At 40.2% G+C, this 15,493-nt stretch overlaps 1 protein-coding gene across 3 annotated transcripts in view; it reads right to left on the bottom strand.

Moving 5' to 3' along the window:
• Positions 1 to 130: 130 nt before the first annotated feature.
• Positions 131 to 15,493, bottom strand: part of SYNJ1 (synaptojanin 1) — a 48,979-nt gene continuing 33,616 nt past the window's right edge. For 2 of the 3 annotated variants that reach the window (XM_057385977.1, XM_057385978.1), the window contains 9 exons: positions 15,053 to 15,215; positions 14,223 to 14,429; positions 13,491 to 13,619; positions 9,805 to 9,852; positions 8,227 to 8,265; positions 8,094 to 8,134; positions 7,417 to 7,525; positions 6,329 to 6,540; positions 131 to 3,194 (listed from right to left, as the gene is read on the bottom strand). In XM_057385977.1, coding sequence (XP_057241960.1) covers positions 2,358 to 3,194; positions 6,329 to 6,540; positions 7,417 to 7,525; positions 8,094 to 8,134; positions 8,227 to 8,265; positions 9,805 to 9,852; positions 13,491 to 13,619; positions 14,223 to 14,429; positions 15,053 to 15,215 — 1,785 coding nt within the window. In that variant the 3' untranslated portion in view covers positions 131 to 2,357. The remainder of the gene's footprint in view (positions 3,195 to 6,328; positions 6,541 to 7,416; positions 7,526 to 8,093; positions 8,135 to 8,226; positions 8,266 to 9,804; positions 9,853 to 13,490; positions 13,620 to 14,222; positions 14,430 to 15,052; positions 15,216 to 15,493) is intronic. The other variant, XM_057385979.1, reaches the window with a different exon arrangement.

Here is a 15,493-nt window from a genome sequence, read left to right as displayed (position 1 = left end):
CCCGCCGCTCCCGCCGCCGCTTCCGCTTCCGGCCACCCCGTGACAGGGCCCGCGCGTTTCCCGGTACCGGAAACGGCAGAACCGCTGAGTAACTGRCGGAGTTGAGGACTTTAATCACCTTTTAAATAAAGTGTTTTAATGAATCCTAGCCTGTATGTATACAAATTAAAAAATAGTGCAGTATTCTTAAATTACTCTCAGCCAGCATTCAGCAAAGTTGTCATAAGCTGCTTTTGTGGAAACAYCTTGGGAGAAGTACTGAAACACTCAGTTTCGATGAACTAACTCGGATATGCTCCAATGAACAAAGCCCGGGACAGAAAGAGGGAGTGGTGAGSTTGGACATCTGGAATGCAGAATTTATGGATCACCAGGCCACTCTGCAGCAACCACCAGCCAAAGACTCAGTATATGCGTTTGCAATTCTCTACTAAAGGGAAAGACWGACTAAAAATACGGACTAATTAGCATACGAAGTGAGAAATCAATAACCAGTTGAGGACGGAATGCTAATTAATGAAATATAACTGTAATTTAGAACCAATGACCATGAATTTCTTTGTTTACTAAAAGTGTATAAATGAGTGACAAAGTTCTGCATCCGTGTCTGTGTGGAGGCTGGAATTTCATCAGCCACACATCCCCAGCCAAGAATGAAGTAATACCTGATTCACTGACACCAAGATGCTCTTAAAAGCTTTTATTGATCCTGATGATTTCTGAGGATTTGATAACACAGGGGGCACAGAGAGAGAACCCGCCCCGATGATAAGGRTGGGAATGTTTATTCCATGGATTCCTGGGTGTCCCGGGGGATACAGCCACGGACAGTGAGCAGGAACACCGGGACCAGAATCAAGGGACATACGGGGAGTGGGTTCCACCTGCATCCTATGTGTTTTCAGAGCTTCTGCTGTTGCTCATTGCCCCCCTCAACAATGGCTGGGGCCTTACTACAGCTCACACACACACACACACACACACACACACATATATATATATATATGTGCATTTATACAGACACGGGAATTCTGGAGCATTCCCTGTGGCCCCCCAGTCCTGTGAAGTGCAGAGGTACCGCACGCCAGGTACAGTTCAGACAGATAGTTTTTAATCACTGCAATTAAATATTGGACAACATATTTATCACGTGACTCCCACTAGCAAAAGTTCCCCCCCAAATTTGGTTTGCTAATACAAGAATATACCAAAACATCAACCACACAGATGTCTGCAGCAACAGCGTAAAACAATGTAACTCACACACCAAAGCACAAGTAGTACCACTGCTGTTCCAAATGTACGACTTGAATGACCTGAACAGAAAAAAGCGCAATAGAAAACTCACTATCACTCCTCTAGGCAGCTGCAGCTCGTGGCTAACCAGGGGCTGTCCGAAGGAATAGCAGCTTATTTCATGGATCATGGTTTGAGAGCATTTGAGGATTTAAAAAGGGTGCTGCCCTGGGCTATTTTGCCACTCTAAATGCAATCCAAGCGTGTTGTTTCACCCCCTAGCTGGCAGACTACATAGTTTGCAACTGGTAAATACTGCTTTTTATCTCAAAAGCCAAGGGGACTTTTTCCAGAGGTTGAGGAAAAGCTTGCTGTATCAGCTGTTTCCAATTTGTGGAAAGAAGTATAGTTAAAATAGTAATGAAATAGTAATGAATAAACGGATGATATGGAACAGTTATTTTGAATTAGTGCTAGCGAGTGTATGTCACAACAGGATTTAGTAATTGAAATGTACTGACATAGGAGATTAATTGAATATATTAATATGCAAAGTTTTGTTTGTATTTTGAAAGTAAACTATTTTTGTTGTGCCTCAAATTCAAATAWAAGTCTTACAAATATCCATAGCCTCTGTTATAAATTAAACAGCTTCTAAACAGTACTTGTCAACATTCAAATCTCAATACACTTTGGCAGCTCTTTGGTAAAGACTTACAAATATCAACTAACAAAACAGTCAAAAAGGAGGTGGGGGAGGCTACCAGCAGGGAGCCTCTTCTTGTGAAATTCCACAAAGAGGAACAGAAATGAAAGAGCTCCCTAAGCAAAATCTGTGTCCAGGATTGCTAGATTTTAGTGAGACAGTAGCTCACCCTTCTTCTCTTTTTGTCTATTCAAATACTATTATATTGGGATTTTAATAAACTTCAGGCAATTTTTTGTGCTCTACCATATATACACATTCAAAATTTATACACAAGCAGTAGTGGCTGTTTATGAGCAGAGTTAAGTTTCAGTGCATTTAATTATTAATTATTGCACACAGAATAATCTCAAATGCCCAATTATTCTACTGGATAAATGAAGCAACAAATATAACCTCTTGGATTTCTGACCATCTATCTTTCTGTAAAATCATGACTCGGTGACACCTTGGGTGCCGGGCAGGGGGAGGGATCTGCAGGGGACCTGTTGCTGGTTGCTCTGGATGGTATGGGGGGTGCAGGTGGTTTTCTCGCTGGCATTGTACAGAAGCAATCAGTAGAACTTTTATTCCAGTCACCATCAAAGTTAAAGTCTGAACCAAAGAAAGTCTTTTGTTCAGTTCCCAAACCTGATTTCTCAGAGCCGAGCTGTTTAAAATCCGGAACACTCACGGATGGCCTTAGTTTCACGTTGAAGTTCTCATCCTCATCAAACGTCACCCACCCTTTGGGCTGTATACTTTCTACCTTGAAAGATTTACTTTGCAAGCAGAACACGTTTTCAGCTGCACCCACGGTAAATGGAGGCTTGCTTGTGTTACAGCTGGGGGCGGGCAGAGGAGGGAATGGGTGGGAAGCAGCAGGTCCCACCAGAACCTGTGAGGTTACCCCAGACTCACGTGTTTCCATCCTAAATGGGTTTCCAGCATTAGGAGTTCTTTCAGTGAATGGATTTGAGCAGTTCAGCCCAGTAATAAATGGATTTGGAGAGCTGTGCTGATGTTCCTGGGATGAGTGAAAGGTTGGAATAAGAGGCRTTGCTGGCATGCAACTTACAGTATTCGAATTATCAGCATTTCTTTGAGTTGCTGAAGGCAACTGGATCAACTCCTTTTGGTTTAGGGTTGGAGCAGGTGATGTTCGGACAGATGTCTGCATCTTGGACACGAGCAGCTGAAATGACAGGTCTTCAAAAGGGTCACTGTTGAGCTGGGTTTCAGGGTTAGTGCCGTACATCCTTTTGGGATTCAGCTGCAAAGTAAACAACGTGCTCAGGAATCACAGTTTCAGGTTATTCCTACCTCCCCCTTTCTCACTCCTCAGATGAAACTTTAGCCCAATTTTGTTTTAACTTGAATGGAAACAACAGCCTGAGCCCCCCCTTCTCTAACAAAAAGCCTCTAAGTTGTAAAACACCACTCCCCCCCTCGGTGGTTGATGCAGCTGGAACCTACTTTCTGCACATCACAATCCCAGCAAAAAGCACTAAGCAAACGTTGGATAGGATGATGTTTGGGAAATGCTACTGTATTCCAAACAGAAGGATAGGGATAGCCCAGCACGACTATGAAATGAAAAGCTCCAGGTTATATTGTTTGGGAGTTTATCACATTGATGTTACAAGCAGCATTAAAGCACAACAATAAAAGGAAACGTTAGTGGCATTAGTATACGCAGTCAGACATTTCTGTGTAGACAGGCATCCATAGGCATCTCCAGTACTTCTTGGCATGGAAAGGGACAATCACTGGTTTTATAATTAAAATGACAAGTTACCCTTGGACGAGACAGTTTTCTCCACAGAATTTCTCAGCTTTTAAAACCAAAATATTCCTGGTTTTATACATTGCTTCAAACAACAGTGCAACTTTTTTACCTTGTATGAACTGTCCAAAAAGGTGGAGTACCTACTTTGGTCAGTATGTACACTGACAGAACAGAGTCTGGAGCTTCCCCTTACCAAGTGAATTTAAACTGCGTCTAAGAATTCAAATGTCACAAAAAGATTTTATGATTTTAACAGATAAACTTATTACACCCGAACTGTTGATTTGGCTGTCTGCAGCTGAAGAGTAGTATTTATATATATGTATATGCAGAATAATATTAAAACAAAGGCACTGAGTAACTTCAGGGAAATTCTGAAAAACTGAAGTGTAGAAGGAATAGAAATCAAATGCAGCCTGGCACCAGCTCATTAAGTCTTGTTGTCATTTAACAATACAAGATCCCAAAGAAACGATGAATCCAAATTGCTCCTTATTCTAGGTAAAAAATATGCTCTGAGAAATTCTGAAACCAAGTGCTTTTAGAATTGTAACAGTTTATTTTACTTTGGGTCATAGTAGGTTCTCTGTTCCTTGAGAAATGCGAAATATGGGGCTCATTTTGAAAAAAAAAAAAACTGACAGTGCAATTGCATTGGGATTTATTTGCATTAAAGAAAACATTTATTGCCAACACTGATCTTTTTTTCCCTGAACAGACCGAGACCAGGAGATTCAGCAGTGACTAAGCAACAAAGGTGAAGGTCCAATTGTTTCATAAAAGATGACACAAAATATTTACTCTGGCACTAATAAATGCAGTCTCATTTTTAWATGCATTATGAAAGGAAAAAGCAAACTATGGTTTTGTCAATCCATGAATGCAGACAAGTGGTTTTTAACAGGGATGGGACTGCAGATGTATGAAAACAACATTCATACATCTTTTCTGCTTGAATAGATGGAGACCACATACAAGATTGGTAAATAGTCAGATACCTGTTACCCTGACGGTTGCTCCTGCTTGTGAAAGAGAAACAGAGATCAAAGGAAAGAAAATTAGRAGGAAAATCCAAGTAACAAAGCAACCTCATGTTAATAATACTTTCAGAAGTTTTCACAAAGCCATTTTTTGAGCTATGAATACAAACCCCAAGTATTTGCCACATGCTACACTAAATTTTCAATTTCTGTTGTATTCTACTGTAAGCTCAACCAATAAGAGTCATAAAAAAAACAACTCAAGTCCATTCTAATGAGATATCCATATAGAAACTCAWTGTGCACGTGCCTGTGCTACTTGCTGGAGACAAATTACAAGAATTTGAGCAGGGATGGTCTAATTCTAGCCACCTAATAACATGGAAAGCCCCACAGCTCTCATTCTGGGGTTATATTCATCTATAATAACAGTTTTGCAAGCTGAAGAAAACATAATGCCTCTCATTCTATGGAAAACTAGAATCACATTTCTTTACAATAAGAAAGATCTACTTACAAGAACAAATTCTCTTTTTCAGTGTATGGATTGCACACAGTCCTGAATATTCACACTATACAAGTTATTCACACTACACAATTATTTTTATAAGGAGAGATTTAAGGCTCTTCAATATCACAATCAAGATTTGTATAGAAGGATGGGCTTGGAATTCACTACCTCTCTAAAGACCTGGTATTTATTTCTCTAAAGACCTTTCCTCAGAAAACTGTATTTTTTTTTGTCTTAAGTTTCCAAAATGAAAAGCAGTTCACAGGCAAAGAGAGAGGTTCAGGAGAAAGAAAGGAAAAGCATTTAAAGATTTTTTTTCAATCTGAATTTAAAAATCAACTCATTGAAGACTGAATTTGGCTGGTACAAAAAAAAAAAGCATTAACTGCTGCAGCAAAGAAGGGCTTCAGATGTAGACATAAGGAAAAACCCAAGCAGCTCTGAAAACCTGCTTCTGCATTTCTAAGCAGTACTAAGAAAYTGTGGTTTTTCCTACAGAACATTGGTGTTTTTTTTTTATCATCACAGTCTAAATGGTCCCAGAAAACAGAATGTTAATGTTACTGTATGAAATTTTCACATTATTTGGATAGTTTTCTGTATTTTAACTGACACAGGGGAATACGGAGAATTCTATTTCTCTAAAGTATTTACTAATATATTCATTTAATTTATTGATTTATTGGTATCATCTCCCTTCAATGAACGACTACCAACATACAGCACCCCATCATGCAATAACTACTTAAAACGTCTGTTAGCTACTTACAATACAGCTTGTCATGCACACATCATTATATCATTAAATTTCTTAGACTGAGTATTCTTCCATACAAAGTTGCCAAATGACAACATAATGTTAAGARTTGTCCCTAAGTTGTAAGCCCATCATAAGACATCCTAAGTTAAATGCTTAGTATTTAAGATGTTAGCTATTCACAGACCATACACATGTGATTGTTACTCTCCTAGAACCCCACAACCCCCAATGCATCCAAACTTTGTACCCTTGTTTTTGTTTCTGTGCTTCTGCGTTTTGGGGGTTCCCCACAGCTCTGCAGCATCCAGCACAAGCTGTGTTAATTTACATAGTGAAGCAATGTATCTACATGGGTTTTTTCACTTACTTGCTGCTGGGAGGGAACAGGTTCAGAAGGCAGACTGTGAGATGAGCGGCTACGAGGCGGCGGCTGGGGGGGCTCCAGATTTTGTGGGGCACTTGCCTGAGACGGATGTGATGCCACAGGGGTCAGGGGCTCCTGCATCCTTAGCACCGGAGCGCTGGGCTGAGCAGGTCCTGCAGCCTGAGGCTTCAGTGGTTCAGGAAGCAAYGGTGAGCCTGGAAATACTTTCACTGTCATTTTCCCGGTAAGTGGAACAAATCTTAAGGGTGGCAGGATGGGAATGCACCAGAGGGAATGGCGGAGGAAGGGGCTGTAAGAACAGCAGGTGTTCATGGCAAGGAGACTGGAAATAATCGAAAACTCAGAAGATCTCCCTTAAGAATTGTTACTAAAATTTAAGCTGCCAGAGGGCAGGGTTGGATGGGATATTGGGAAGCAATTGTTCCCTGTGAGGGTGGGCAGGCCCTGGCACAGGGTGGCTGCCCCTGGATCCCTGGCAGTGCCCAAGGCCAGACTGGACAGGGCTTGGAGCAGCCTGGGACGGTGGAAGGTGTCCCTGCCCATGGCAGGGGGTTGGAATGGAATGATCTTCAAGATCCCTCCAACACAAACCAATTTGTGGTTTTACACAAAGGACAGAACCAGAAGTCACGTCACTCCTAAATGTACTTCAGTTGTACTGAGAAGTATTTTGTAAGTCACTATTAAAAAACTGCAAGTTTAGGAAGTTGCTTTGATAGGCAAACATAAATGCTATTCCAAGAACAACCAATGCAACACAGTGTCTGGTGATCAATAACCACAATGAGGGACACCAGAGTGCTCAGACCAAACCACCACAATCTTTGCACAACGTCTCTGATACCATGAAATCTGTGGGTCAAGAACTCATGTGATCTTGAGATTAGCATTCAGAAAGGGTCTGCAACACTTGTGGATGCTTAACACAAACTGCCAAATGTTATTACATTCAGGAATCTTAGTCTCTAGTGAAAAGTGGAGACATCTGTTAAAAACAAAGCATTCAAACTCTAGACTGTAGCTCTTGACAGAATAGCGACATTTATATTTAACTTCTAAAGGAAACTTACCCCTTGGTGGTTCAGTTGGTTTGGTCTGAGTTTCAGGTGCTGGTCTCGCCCCCGACGGACGGACATGGCTTTGCGGGGCACTGATAACTCCAGCGCGAGGAGGAACAGTCTGACAGGGAAGTTGGTAAAAAGAAAGTATTTTAGTTCTACTTCAGATCTGTAGTCATCTATTATTACATGATCCAGGATAATCAGGCTTCTGTGAAAACTAAATTCTTTGACAACAGCTGCCGAACTAAGTTTTTAAGCATATGAAAAACCAAAGAATATATTTTCTAAACATGATGAGGGTTCAATTCAAAGCGAAGGATTTTTACAACAGCTTTCAACTTTATATAAATATTTACCTATGCAACTATGTTAGAAACAGTTACTATTTTGCATTTGTTTGAAATGCATGTGTATTTGAGAGCACATTATGTGTCTGCAGAGTGCAAAATAATCAAGTCACATCTGGCGTGTATACATGATTACATGTATACAATACATGGTGATTTCCCCCCTCTCTGTAGTATTTTTAGTCAGTAGACAGGAATTGCTGAGATAATTAACTCATAGAAGCTGTAAATTAAYCAGTTAATTTTTGCAGATTTCTTACACCTGTTATGACTTGCAGAAACTTTAATGCAACAAAGAGCAGAGAAATAGCAGGAAAATTACTTTAAAACAATACCTACCGGTCTGGTTGTACCCGCTGAATGTGGAGGCTGATTACGAACTGCAATAGATATTAAAGATGACTGATTCAGAACTTATATCAAAATCCACTTCTGTCTGTATTATAATTAGTACAAAGCATGTATCTATTACCTAAGTAATCTTTTCTTTGTGTTCCAGGGCTTTTTTGTGCTTTGAAGCATGGAAAAAAAATTAGATTATCTGTGTTAGGTAAGCCACGAACGGGGATTAGACAGCAATGTTACATTACTACTATTGAGAATTGAAGAAAGGAGATACCAGTGACTTTTTTAAAAAGTCATTACATATCCACCAGCTGTCACCAACACACTCTTATCCCATGGCACACATTAATTAATTTGACCCTCTTTATTACAGGTTAAATCAAATCACATCCTATTTGTTGCAAGCTAAAGACACACATTTGTACAGGTACCCTGCACTCTCAGTTGTGCTAGAAGCTATTTTGTTTTGTGGTATATTCTGTCGAGGTTCTACCAGCAGTGGTTAAAACAAAGAGAACTGATGTAACAGTTCCTGACCCCACTCCCCAGGTTTATGGGATAAATCAGCTAGAGCAGCAGCTTCACCATGGCCATGCTAATGATAACCTCAGATGCAAGGTTCAAACAGGGAAGTGCAAGACATGACAAAATAACCTTTAGCTCAGACAAGTGCTCAATTTCTAACAGGCAGAGAAGTTTAAGATTCTGGCTTGTTTCTGTTGCTTATTTCCCAGGAAGGCAAAGTCACCATGTCAGGGACAGTAAGCGGAAGGAACTCTGTAGTGCATCACACAATTTATTCATAAAACCAGCTTCCAACGATCACACTACCTTGGAACCAGTCAGAATGGGCTGCTGGGTACAATTCCCAGTGATGCAGCTCCCAACATGAGCAATCGGGTGTCAGTTTAACCTCCTTGGAGCAGGAAGCTGGAGTTGATAACCACAAATTTGCCTTCCAACCTCAAATATTCTATGCATAGARTGATTTTGCCAATTTAGAATAATGAACCAGCAATGTAGCCCTAATTAATTGTAGTATACAGGAGGAAACCCTGCCAGTGACTCTGTTAGGACTTGTACTGCTATTTGCTGTGAAGGACACATTCCTGAGGGATGAGAAAGAACCCAAATCCGTGACTCTGCTGGCACGGTTAAAGCAGGACCCATGCAGCAGCAGTCTCACGTACTCCAACTGGAATGGCACGAGGGAGACGCTCCTCATCKCTGTGTGTCACACACAGCTGGCTATCAGAACCAAAATACTTACACTGTGCCCTTTAGAAAATATACCATTATAGACCAGATTGTTTAGATGGAAGTTTCTCTCCCCAGAATGTATCGACATACGGAGTTCTGTATCAAATGTCAGGCTCCCTAGATTCCTAATTTAGTTACAGCCATGCTAGTCACTCTGATGACCAGTCACCTATAGCTTCCTCTGAGAGTCAGCCTTAAAAGCATTCTTGATTGGGGCACTCTAAGTTTTCACTTAGTTTTTCATAAATGCCTTCTGTAACAATTCCCATCATCACTAAAAACCAGGAAGCAACTTGCCTGTGTGAAAGCTATGTTAAATAAAAGGAGAAAGATCCTACATGATAAATATCTTCAGGAAACCACCTTTAGTTATCACAAGGGCAAGAATATTACTCAGTTGTTAAATCTGGAATCCGTTTCTAGAATACAAAAATTTTTATGTTACCTTCTACTTCTCTCCTAGCTACCCCAGGACTGGGAGGAGCTCCAAGACCTTTTCAGAGAAAGAAGAGAAGCTGTATATTGCATAAGAAAAGCAGTTGAGCAAGAACAAACAGGAAGAACACTGGCACAGGACAGCTTTACACAATTTAACTCTGGTCTAGATAGCTGTAGGAAACAACTGTTTGCAGCAGCATGGAGAACCAGACTGGTGTGAACTACAAATCAGCAAGTATCATCGTGTTTAGTAACATCTATTATTTTAATTTTACATTACAGTTGAAAGAGAATTTAATTCCTTCAGAATATCCACTCTCCACAAACTTTTGGCTATCCAGTGTGATCTGACGTGCCGGTCTGGAACCTCTCATAAAGCAGAGCACAGACCTCTACTCAAACACTGGGGAATAAATGAGCACAGCGCCATTAGGCCTGACCGATCTTTCAGAACACTGAGTAGTCTGTTCCTGCCATGGTGCATCTGAATAAGCTGTCTGATGGAAACAATGCTTCCCATTTTGTATAATGCATTAYATCCTGCAGAATTGTATCACTAAATTACCTCCACACAGCACTGTGCACTTGGGACAGCTGTATCGACTGGTTTAACAGTTCAGATTRAGAGAATCATGCTGAAAACACGCTGAACGATTTTATTTCTGCAATATCATCATATCTGCATATACTGGGTTCCTGAAATTGTATGGCAAAAACATGACAGGACACAGGATGCAAGAAGAAATACTGAAGCCATCCCTTAGCTATGACACAGCCTCCTGCTTTCTCACCATGTGTGGGACGCGCCCGGGAGCTCTCTGTGATCTGTGAGTTCTCTCACAGAGTGGGCAGAGTGAAGGCTGCACATGAGGCTGAAATGGGATTGTCTCCAGCCATGTCAGATCTCTGCTTTGGCTGAACATCTGTTTCGAAGATGCTGAATCCTAGCTCATGTTATCTCTTCTGGCTGAGATCCAGGCTCTGCCAATTCCCATCACAAGTTTCTGACCGTGAACGTCTCTGCGAGAGGAGCAGCAGTGAAGCTGCACGGGGGTAAAGCATGGCCTGAGAACATTCCACTGCTCTTGTTCTATGCAGGATGATGACTAAAYCCAGCTCCTTTCAGGAGAAGGGAGACACAGGGACACACCCCTGCATCTGCTGCACCAGACAGAGAGAGCAAAATCTCTGGGCACCAGGATTTGGCAATTYTAAAAATATTCATTACATGGGAGAGAAACAGCACAGAGGGTAAATAACTTGAGATTTCACTTACTCGTAATGCTCTCCAATAGTAATAAAACAAAATTGTTGTGCTGTAATAATGATATCACCATGGGCAGCATAGACTATTTCAATCTTACGGATAGTGACAAACAGTTTAAACCAATGATAAAAGCCTTTACTGCAACAGTCAGGAAAGCTCTGACTACTAGTATTAAAGGAAAAAACCCACAAACGTTATTTAATAACTTCAACTGACAATTAGCAGCCTTTATAGTTTTTAATGTTCTCTGAAAATTTAATCTGTAATGTATTAAAAAAATCTTGGGTAAACAGAGTGCAACACTCTAAATTTCAACCATGAACAAGTGGACCTTACAGAATCGTCAGTAAAAAATTTTTTGTATTGTAATTTTTTGTATAGAAAAAAGTCTACACTTTTTAAACCCCTGCAATGAGTGCAGAGCCTTGTTCACTGAAATCTGAGTTATGTCTCATGTAAAATATAATCAAACTAAAACACTTGGATGCCCAAATCCTCCTCTCATCTTCCAAACATACTGAGACACCAAAAAAATAGTGCCATGGGCACTGAAGGGACTGAAGCACTCAAGGAAAAAAAGGTCAAAACACATGAAAAACACATGAAAAGAAACCGATATGTAAAAGGCACAACATTTTAAAGATCAATTTCTCTTTGTATATGCTACAGAAGTCCAAACTCAAAGTTTGACCCACTTACGCAGTACACAGGGATATTTCCACTGAGATTTAGGAGCCTTCCTTCTAGGCAAGAGAAACAGGTGCCCTTTCACCACTAGTGTTACCCATAAGAACATTCATTTTGCTTCAAGCCCTGTGCTAACTTGCTCAGAGCTGAGCTCAGGTACCACTGAATGGCAAATTATTTACGCTTATACATGTACGCCATGAGTAGAAAATGGAGAGCTGAGAAAAAGTGAAGAGGTTTAGGCTGGAATAATACATGAAAAAATATACTACAGTTTCAAATTCTTGCATAAAAAGTAAATTTTCTGCAAGCTACAACTCTATGGAAAGCTATGTTGGGAAAGAGGATAAAAGAAGATGATTAGTCTTTGCACAATTGAGACAAACTAGGCAAGCGGGATTGTGTCAGTGCACAGAAAACTACACAGGATTGAAGAACGATGACTTAAATCTTACCTAAGTTGAGCGTGGTCTATCAACTGCTTCCTAGAGCTTCTGCGTTTTAACTCATTTAAAATATTACACCTTTGGCATAAAAAAACTCCTTGTCTCATCAGTATCTAAGAGCCAAGTACATTTTTGCCTGACACCGAAGTCAGCTGATAGTTACAGACTATTTAAAATAGCCTATGTATTTTCTGAGATTGCTCAAAACCTTTGAAACATTTTGTCAAAAAAAACCTCTTTCCTACCAGCTGAGGGGCATTTCAGAGCCCCTGACAATCCCCACCCTCTCTCATGTGTCGATGAGCTGATTTAAGTCCAAGCAGAACAGCAAAACATCTGACAGAGAAGAACAAAGATTACTTTAAAGAGGCACTTCACAGCAGTGTTAGCTGGGKGTGCTCACCCAGGACAAAGTAATAAAAACCTGGAACTACTTTCATCTCTGACTTTAAAATACCTGCTTCTGCAGAAATACTATTTCATCAAAAAGTCAAATGTGGGTCAGAGGGGGAAGAAAAAAATTATACTGACATTCATGAATCATCCAATTCCATAACTTCGAGAATTGCCCACTTTCAAACCTTTGGAAATCATTGTGTTAAGTACTGTCACAACAGATCCCCACTGACATTTTGCTATGCAGTCATATTCAAAAACAATTAAAATCATTACCTCCAAAWTCTTTTCTAGCAGGTGCAGGACTCCTACCGCCTGACAGTATTTAAGAAATGAATGCAGCAATAATGAAAAAGATCAGTATAGTAGGAGGGAAGAAAAAGAATGAGAAAGTTAAAAATCACAAGGATCAGTTTGTTATTAACTACGCTGCCCAAATGCTTCTGAAAATCCAGTTTCTCTTAGCGCTCAATTGCTCACATTGTCAGATGATCCAAATGAAGTCTACATTAAAAACTTGGACATGTTAAAATGCATCTATAACAACAACAAAATTAAAGGAATAGCAATGAGTCAATGAATGCACACGTTTATTTCTATTTTGTTTTAAAACAGATGCTATGAAAAATGAAAATGTTGAGTAAGTGCTGCTGTAAAATCCTGCATTTTTAAAACTGTGAAATTAAGTTTTTATAAGCTTATTCACTAATATTATTTACATGTTAAAAATGCTGTTATTTCCCATGCTGTTACTGCTTTTAAATGTATCAGCTGAACATTTCAGTTATAAAACAGTGAGCCCCAAGTGTAATATGCAGTTTGGTTTTGCAGTTTTGAGTTCATCTCACAGACTCGAAAACAAATATTCCTGAGCACCTGAAAAGGTCCCCACATTACCTGAGGGTGGTGGTGGTCGCTGTGGAGGAGCAGGACGTGCAGGAGGAGCGAYGGGACGAGGGGGTGGAGGACGCTTTGGCTCCAGACTGTGGGGAAGCTCCTTCTGCTGGGCRCCAGTCTGGAATTCAGCTGAAGGATGTGACAGAAAACAGTGCAAAAATTAATCTCTTGGATATTTTAATCCCGGCAAAGCTTTTCTAATAGCAAGCTCTTTTCACAGAGAGGACAGTTCCCAGCCTTAGAAACAACGATCCGGAAGTTTTGGAGAGAAGGAAAACAAGAGGAATGAGCCATTGATGAAAAAAAGCAGATTTCCCAAAACAAAACTTTTGTCTCATGCGCTTTAATAAATTTATGCTTTTCATGAAATCCTGAACAATCTCACCAATTGCAGCATTCCAAGTTTTGTTTTGTCCCTTATCTGTGAACTAAGTTCTCTGGAAAAAAATGCTACAAAGGGAACTCTCAAGGCATTYGAGCCGTTAAACTCAATTAGAAATCATTCTAAACACCATCATTGTGTTCACATGTCCACTTCATCGTTTAAAAAAAAGTTGCATTTGAACGAGTTTTCATATMGCGCTCCCAATTTACAAATGTGCTGATTACAACTGACATCTTGGAGCTGACAGCAGTAGGGACTGCAAGGRGCTGCACTGCAGAGTGTGACCGGCGTGAACCAGGATTCTACAGACACGTTGCAACAGAGGCAGCGGAGCACGCAACACACACCGGGTGTGGAAACGGGGGGTCCGGGAGCTTTTCCTGGCGCTCGGCTGGGTCTCGCYGGGAGCGCGGGTCCGTCCGACAGCGTCGGGGACTGGCAGGGGCTGGAACGTGGGGAAGAGCTCGGGGAGGTTCCGAGGCCTGAACTCGACGTTGGCTGTAGGTGCTGAGGAAGGATTTCTTCTACTTCAGCACTATAGTCATCGATGTCTCCTAAAGAAMAAACCCCAGAAAAGAAAAGCACCTAAAAACGGATTCTGGCCACAGGATTCTACGCAAAAAGAAGCCCCAAAGTTCCRAGGAATTAGCTCAACAACCAAAGTATCATTCTTGCATCCCAAAATCACACACAAAGAATGCATACATATCCAAACCGGCTGAAAATACTTCAAACGCGTAATATATATTATGGATATRTATCAAAGGTAATGATAACAGTGTGGCAGCTGTAAAGGTGAATAATCCGAGAAGCAATTCGCTTTAGAGGTTATTTCCTTGGTTTGCAATATGGCAAACTTCACTCGTTCCTCAGAAGGCTGGGCAGGGGATTTCAAGGTACCTGCTATTTGTAATAACTTCTGCTTGCAGAAGGTGGAATAGTGTTTAAAAAAAAGGCTCAAAATGGATATGCCTTTGAAGAGCAAACTGTCAATTTAAAATATATTTAAATGTAAACAAGAGTAAAGATGATTATTAAGATAGTGCTGGAAATAATGCGATTTCTAACCTGTTTTAAATGGGCATAAACTCGTTAAGTATTTATATATGCATTGAATTAACCACATTATTTAGGACTGTAAGAATTTCAAAATGAAGAATGATTTATCTCAACAAACCTTCCATATCATAGTCTGCAGTAAGCTCAGCATCTTCACMAAGCAAAGTGGAGCTTGTTGATGAAGACAGCCCAATATTAATCTTCTCTAGATTCATTTCMTCTTCCAAACTTCTGATCCAATCTGGATTTTTCAAGTTGATGTTTATAATCCTGCCTTGTAGCTGAATTGCCAGGAAAAGGTATGCACAAAACAGAAATCGTTAAGAGCAGGAATATTAAACCTCAGCATTTTAGATTTAAAAAGAAAAAAAAATCCCGAGAACATCACAAATAAGATTATTGGAATTTTTGCGACTAAATGAAAATAATTCTTATTTTTATCTTGTCTTGTTAAGTAACTATATTTATGTAATTTAAAGTGTTTATTACARCCTATAGGTTTGTTTTTTTTTTTTTTTTTTTTTGTAGAAAAACTAACAATTCATCTCCTACGGTTCTC

Source organism: Malurus melanocephalus, unplaced genomic scaffold (assembly GCF_030028575.1).
Source record: "Malurus melanocephalus ecotype Western Australia unplaced genomic scaffold, MMel_1.1 scaffold_898, whole genome shotgun sequence".
Taxonomy (NCBI): Eukaryota; Metazoa; Chordata; class Aves; order Passeriformes; family Maluridae; genus Malurus; species Malurus melanocephalus.
This window is presented reverse-complemented; position numbering and strand designations above follow the sequence as displayed.